Source organism: Myotis davidii, unplaced genomic scaffold (assembly GCF_000327345.1).
Source record: "Myotis davidii unplaced genomic scaffold, ASM32734v1 scaffold1960, whole genome shotgun sequence".
Lineage (NCBI taxonomy): Eukaryota > Metazoa > Chordata > Mammalia > Chiroptera > Vespertilionidae > Myotis > Myotis davidii.
The window spans coordinates 167,933-175,425 of record NW_006292441.1 but is presented as its reverse complement, the minus strand read 5'-3'; the positions used below and the strand labels follow the sequence as shown (position 1 = coordinate 175,425).

At 45.6% G+C, this 7,493-nt stretch overlaps 1 protein-coding gene across 1 annotated transcript; it reads left to right on the top strand.

The window, feature by feature from the left end:
- On the top strand, positions 1-667 carry LOC102773920 (60S ribosomal protein L29-like). Its single transcript, XM_015565414.1, is given in 2 exon segments — positions 1-97; positions 282-667. Coding segments are annotated over 2 exon segments (483 nt in total).
- The last annotated feature ends 6,826 nt before the right edge of the window (positions 668-7,493 follow it).

The window sequence follows — 7,493 nt, the reverse complement described above, 5'->3', positions numbered from 1 at the left end:
ATGGCAAAGTCCAAGAGCCATACCAGACATAACCACTCCCAAAAATGGCACAGAAATAGCATCAAGAAACCCTAAGCAGCCCAGCTGGCATAGCTCAGTGGTTAAGCATCAACCAATGAACCAGGAGGTCACGGTTCGATTCCCAGTCAGGGCACATGCCCGGGTTGTGGGTTTGATCCCTACTAGGGGACGTGCAGGAGGCAACTGATCAATTATTCTCTCTCATCATTGATGTTTCTATCTCCCCCTCTCCCTATATATATATATCCTAAACCACAAAGATATGAATCTTAAGGGTGTGAGGCCGAAGTTCCTGACGAATGTGCTCTTTGCCAAGAAACACACCAAGAAGGCCCTGAAGAAGATGCAGGTCAACAACACCAAGGCCGTGAGTGCACATGAGGAGGCTATCCAGGCCCTCGTAAAGCCCAAGGAGGTCAACCCCAAGATTCCAAAGGGCAGTAGCCACATACACAGTCAACCTGCCTACGTTGCTCACTCCAAACTTGGGAAACATGCTCATGTATATAGCCAAGGGTCTTACCTTGGGCTCTGCAGTCCAAAGTCCAAGTCCAAGTCTCAAACCAAGGCCCAGGCTATGGCTGTGGCTCCAGCTCCAGCTCAGGCTCCCAAAGGTACCAAGGCCCCCACAGAGGCTTCAGAGTAGAGCCCTCTGTTTTTAGAGACAAAGGAATGGTGTGAGCCCTGGGCTACTGTTTGCATGGGGCTGGTTTCCTCCTGTGCTGTTTGTACAAAAAACCTGAGGCAGGATCTGTTCAAAAAAAATTGTCAAATTATTCATATAGTCTACATCTATTTTTATGTAATTATTAGTTCAGTGTCTCTCTTCCCAACCAGAAAACACCAGGAGGACAGGGACTTTGCCTGTCTTATTTATCTCTGCATTTCCAAAACCTAGCACATAGTAGGTGCTCAACAAATGTTTGTTGAATGAATGAATGTGATAGGGGTGCCAATGTTGTAGTGGCTTGAAGGCAAGGCATTGATATTGGACAAATCCAAAAGGCATCCACATGCCTTCTACCTGGATGCACCCAAAAAGTACAATCTGATATGGTCTCCTAGTTCTTTAACATTCATATCAAATGGCTCCAATCCTAGCTACCTGGAAAATTCAGTATCTCCCATAATATCTTTGAAGATTCTTGGTAGAATCTCCGCCAGTCTGACTGGTCGCTATGACGTGCACTGACCATCAGGGGGCAGATGCTCAATGCAGGAGCTGCCAAGCTGCAGTGATGCACCCCAAAACCAGAGAGGAGGAAGCCCAATTCCTGTGGGCCTTGTGATTCTACCTTTGACCATGGATTATGTTGTTGCTGGGGCACTGTCGGCCCCAAATCTGGTTTACTGCACCAAACTTCCTGCTTATTCTGGGGCCTTCTGCTACTATACACTGCCCTGCTAGGTGTCATGGCCGCATTTGTTGCTATATACGCCAGGGCAGTTCTTTTCACTGGGGGCTTTACTAGACTGCTATCAACAGTGCTTGGTCCTGTTTTCCCCCTGCTCTGGCTCCTCTTCATGATCTCCTTATTCAATCCTTTCTTTTCAGGTCTCTTGACCTCCTCTAAGGTCACTGTCACTACTCTTTCCTCCCTCTTATCAGATCAAGTGACTCTCGAGCAGTAACTGGTGGAATCTATTTTCTTCCCTCTCTTTCCAATATTTATTACTAGAGGCCCAGCGTGCACGAAATCATGTGAAAGTAGCTCAGCTGGCCGCCCCGCCCATCATCGCTCGCAGCTGTCCACCTCTAGTAGTTCTTGCCCCGCCCCACCCACCATGAAAACCGCTGCTCTTTTGGTCATGACGGCGTTACAGCATGATAGCCACAGACCTTTTATATAAGAGATAATACTAGTGCCCCGGTGCACAGATTCATGCACATTGAAAGGAAATTAATTAGAAGGTAGCCAGTGGGGTGGGGCTGGGTGAGATGGGCTGGACACGCCCTGGAGCCAGCCTCCCTTGGTTCCTCCCTGAATGGCTGTAACTGGGGCAGCGCTGCGGCTCGAAGGATGTCTGTGAAGTGAGCGGGTCCCTCCAGCATGTGGTGTCCCACAGACTGGCCTGTGGAGATCGTGCTGAAACCAGCTCTCTGACATCCCTTGAGGGGTCCCAGAGTGCGAGAGGGCACTCTGCAAAGTTGTCGTACAGGGTGTGGAACACAAACACAAGTGTGCAGTAAACCAGATTTGGGGCCGACAGTGCCCCAGCAACAACATAACCCATGGTCAAGGGTGGAATCACAAGGCCCACAAGGAATTGGGCTCCCTCCTCTCTGGTTTCGGGGTGCATCACTGCAGCTTGGCAGCTCCTGCATTGAGCGTCTGCCCCCTGGTGGTCAGTGCACGTCATAGCGACCCAGTCAGATGGGCGGAGGGACACTTAGCATATTAGCCTTTTATATATATAGATATTCTGCTCCAATTGAGGATTTCTTTTTAATTTTATTTTATTATTTTTGTTGCTAAATCAAAGATTTCCCTTTTTTAAAAAAAATACATTTTTTTTTTATTGATTCAGAGAGGAAGGAAGAGGGAGATATAGAAACATCAATGATGAGAGAAAATCATTGATTGGCTGCCTCCTGCACGCCCCCTACTGGAGATCAAGCCCGCAAACCTGGGCATGTGCCCTGACCAGGAATCGAACTGTGACCTCTTGATTCATAGGCCGATGCTCAACCACTGAGCCATGCTGGCCAGGTAAGGATTTCTCTTCTGCACAAAGTGCATTAAATAGGGAGCAAAACAAACCAAAAAAAAGAACATTATCTTCTCTTTATGTTCCTTCTCTAACAATCCTAACTGTAAATTCCTTTAGAAACAATGTACTGCATTGAATAGCGTCCTCCCCCCAAATTTATGTCCACCTAGCACCTATGAATGTCACCTTATTTGGAAATATGGTCTTAGCAGATGTAATCAAGAAGAGGTCACACTGGATTACGATGGATCCTAAATCCAATGACTGGTTTCCTTATAAGACAAGGGAATTTTAGACACAGAGATATAGAGACAGACACACAGGGGGAAGGCCACGTGAAGATGCAAGCGAAGATTGGAGTGATGGATTTACAAGCCTAGAAACACCAAAGATAGCCAGAAACCTCCAGAAACTAGGAGAGAAGCCTGGATCAGAGCCTCCTGAAGGAACTAACTTACCGACACACTGATTTTGGACTTCTGGCCTCCTGGACTGTGAGAGGATAAATTTCTGTTGTCCAGCCATCCCGTTTATGGTATATTGTTCTGACAGCCCTAGGAAACTAATACAGATATGGATACTCTTTTTTTTTTAATATATTTTATTGATTTTTCACAGAGAGGAAGGGAGAGAGATAGAGAGTTAGAAACATCGATGAGAGAGGTACATCGATCAGCTGCCTCCTGCACATCTCCCACTGGGGGTGTGCCCGCAACCCAGGCACATGCCCTTGACCGGAATTGAACCCGGGACCCCTCAGTCCACAGGCCGACGCTCTATCCACTGAGCCAAACCGGTTTCGGCCAGATATGGATACTCTTGTTTTCTAGTGGAAGAGTTAGGAAATGTAAGGCAAATAAGAAAAGCACAAAAATTAAGAATTCAAGATCTTATTCTGAGATTTTGAGCATGGCCTGCAACCTTGCTAATCAAAGTGGGTCCAAGAAGCAGTAGGATTACAGTTTAAGAAGGGCTGCCCAAGGAAATTCTGACACATACTATAGCTGGATGAACCTTGAGGACATTCAGCTAAGTGAAATAAGCCAGTCACAAAAAGACAAATACTGTATAATTCCACTAATATGAGGCACATAGAACAGCTAAATTCATAAAGACAGAAAGTAGAATGTGGGTGCCAGGGGCTGGAGAGGGCGGGGGAATGAAAAGTTACTTTTTAGCCTGTCCAGTGTGTGTCAGTGGTTGAGCATCTATCTATGAACCAGGAGGTTACTTAAAATAGTCAAAGACATAGAGACAGAAAACAGAATGGTGGTTGCTAGAGCCAGAGGGAGGGGAGAATGGGGAACTATTGTTTTAGTTTGGAAACATGAAAAGAGTTCTAAGATAGATGGTGGTGTTGATTGCACAACAATGCGAATGTACTTAATGCCACTAAACTGTACATTTAACTTAGTGGTTAAGATGGTAAATTTTGTTGTGTGTCTTACCACAATTAAAAAATTAAAAAAAGAAGGACTAGCTTGGCCGGTGTGGCTCAGTGGTTGAGCGGTCAACCCAAGAGCCAAGAGGTCAAGCCACATGCCTGGGTTGCAGGCTCGCAGTGTGGGGCACGCAGGAGGCACTAATCAATGTTTCTCTCTCATCAATGTTAGATAGAGCGTCATCCTGTGGACTGAAGGGTCCCAGGTTCGATTCTGGTCAAGGGTATGTATCTTGGTTGCGGGCACATCCCCCCAGGGTGTGTGTGCAGGAGGCAGCTGATCCATGTATCTCTCTCATCGATGTTTCTAACTCTCTATCCCTCTCCCTTCCTCTCTGTAATAAATCAATAAAATATATTTTTAAAAAATATTTTTAAAAAGAAGGGCTACTACGAAGTCACTTCTGGCCCCTGCCACCTCTCTATTCTCATTTGGCTCCATTCTTCTCCTCCTTTTGTGGTCCAATAACCAGGCATTTCTTTCTGTTCCCTTAACGTACCAACATGGACCTTGACAAGATATTGCTCTCTCTGCCTGGAACATTTGCCCACCCTTTTGCCTAATGTTGAATGCCTCTTTCTCACAGCAAACTATCCCTGACAAAACGGGACAGCTTGAGCCCTTGCTGCTCATTCTCAGGGCGCCCTGTACTTTTCCCTCCTAGTGTTGATTGCAATTAAATGCCTTTACAATTGATTGTTTCACATCTGTCTCCAATTAGAATGTCAACTCCACAAGGACGTGCGTTCCGCTGCAATCAAGGAGTGTCTGTTTTGTTTACCGCCCTATCCCTAGCCTAGAACAGTTAGATATTCAGTAAACACTTGCTGGCTGTCTGAATGAATGACCCACTCATTGCTGATTCAAGCACCTCACCTTCTACAGTTTAAGGCCCCTGAGCCTCAGTCATGCCGGTCTAGAAAGCTTACTTTGAAGAGCACACAAGAGTTGATCCAGCTCAGAGCTGGATGACACAAGCAAATAGGGCACTCAATTATTCCACAAAACAGATGCCATTTAATTAATTTATGGAGCGGCTGCCTGGTTGAGCAGAGGACCAGTGCCAAGAGAGATGGAGAGTCTTTTTTTAAAAAAACATTTTTATTGGTTTCATAGAGGAAGGGAGAAAGAGAGAGAGAGAGAGAGAGAGAGAGAGAGAGAGAGAGAAATATCAGTGATGAAAGAGAACCATTGATCAGCTGCCCCCTGCACGTACCACACCTGGGATCAAGCTTGCAACCCCGGACATGTGCCCTGACCTAGAATTGAACCCATGGCCTCTTGGTTCATGGGTTGACTCTCAACCACTGAGCCACACCAGCTGGGCGAAATAGAGAGTCTTGAGTGATATTTGCCTGATGAAATAAAATGAGGCATTTTTCTCTCTTTGACTTTGTGTCTCTGTGAAAGTTGTTGGTCAGGAACAAAAGAAATCCCCTCTGAGTTAGTACAGTCTTTGAGTGACTGGAGGATCAGGCTGAGGACAGGGCAGAAAATAATGGAGCCACAGGAATGCTGGGGAGTGAACAATTACATGCTCTTCTCTCATCCTTGTATTCTTTGCTTATAATTCAAAGACAGCATCCGGCTGGCTAAGCTTAGGTAATATCTAGCCCGTTCAGGTTTTCACAGTGGGTTTCATTGTCCTACCAAGATGATATACCATGGGTATATTAATTAATTATTAAGCTGCAAATAACTTTGAGCCATACTCAACTGGCTTAAATAACAAAGATATGTATGATTTTACAAAACACAAAGTCCTAAGGTAAGGGGGCTCCCAGGTTGGTTAATTCAGTACCACAAGGACCCAGTCCTTTCCACCTTGCCATTCTGTGAAACTCAGTGCATTGATTTTGCTTTAATTAATTAATTAAATTTTAATTTTTTTTTCATTGATTTCAGAGAGGAAGGGAGAGGGAGAGAGAGATAGAAACACCAGTGATGAGAGAGAATCATTGATTGGCTGCCTCCCGCAGGCCCCACACTAGGTATCCAGCCTGCAATTCAGGCATGTGCCTTGACCGGGAATCAAACCGTGACCTCTTGGTTCATAGGTTGATGCTTAAGCACTGAGCCATACCACCCAAGCTGCATGCCTCCTTTGGAAGGCTGGGCACACCTGCCTGTGGAACCATTCTTCCTTCAGATGTGTTTTTCGCCGCTTTGATGAATTTGTGTAGACATTTGTCAACCTCCCATTACATATTGATTTCATTTAGATCAGTGTTTCCTAAACAGCAGCCACCGGAGAACCACCTTCGAATGTTTGCCAAGACCAAGTACCACCTTGGCTATTATTTACTTAATCTTCATCGTTAAATCAAGTCAATTTATTTCTAAAAGAACATTTTATTCACTATCCGCCCCATTGATTGAAAGTCTCTTTAAGCTTCTCCAAGGAGTCGCAGGGAAAATGATCCACCAGACTATTGATTCTTCCTTAGAATTACATTTGTGTGTGGGTTAAATTGGTTTTAAAAGCCTTTTCTGTTTTCATTGTCTTATCAGATGCTGTGGTCCAGGCAAACCTAGTGTTTAAATGATGTGGTTTCTTAGAGGAGTTTTCTTTCTTAGAAAGTCAAACCAGGCTCTTAGACCATCACTAATTGCATGTGGGGCAAGACAAAAGAGGAAGTTTTAAATTCCTCGTTGTTGTTTTTTTCACCTGTCCCCTCCAAAATGAAGGGCAAAAAAGGAGACCAAAAGTGTAACAACACCCCCTTTTTCCTGCTACCCCTCCCCCTTGGCCCTTCCTGAGGGTCAGCCTTACTCAGGCCTGGGAAGTGGGAGGTCCCAGTGGCTCAGAACAGATGCGGAAGCTGAGGACTCTCAAAGGTTGGTCATCCTTAAACCCGGGAGGAGGGAGGAAGGAGTTGACCCAAAGAGCAACCCACTGAAGAGAAGAGAGAGACTGAGAAAGCGAAAAGGAGAAATTTGAATCACAGAAAAGAGAAAGGGGCAACACACAGGGAGGCTGGGAAGGAGAAAAGGTCTGAGATAGACAAAGGGAAGGAGAGACAGAAATAAAGGAAGACCAGAAAGAGTAAAGAAAGGTGGGTAGAACCTGCTCCTCTGACCCCCCTCTCCCCCTGGGGGAATGATGGCCATTTCCTGAGTACCATTCCACTACATGTTTAGGGCAATCTCGTTTATGTCATGTCCAAGACCTTGCAGGGCGCCTAGCTGTCGCCTCCCCCTACAGATCAAGTGGCCTTTAGGGAGCCAATGTAGGTTTGGAACAAGGGCAGACATACCTACAGCTGAGGTTCAGGCAGCAAGGAGATCAGAGGTAGAGTAACCAGTGAGAAGGTTTTT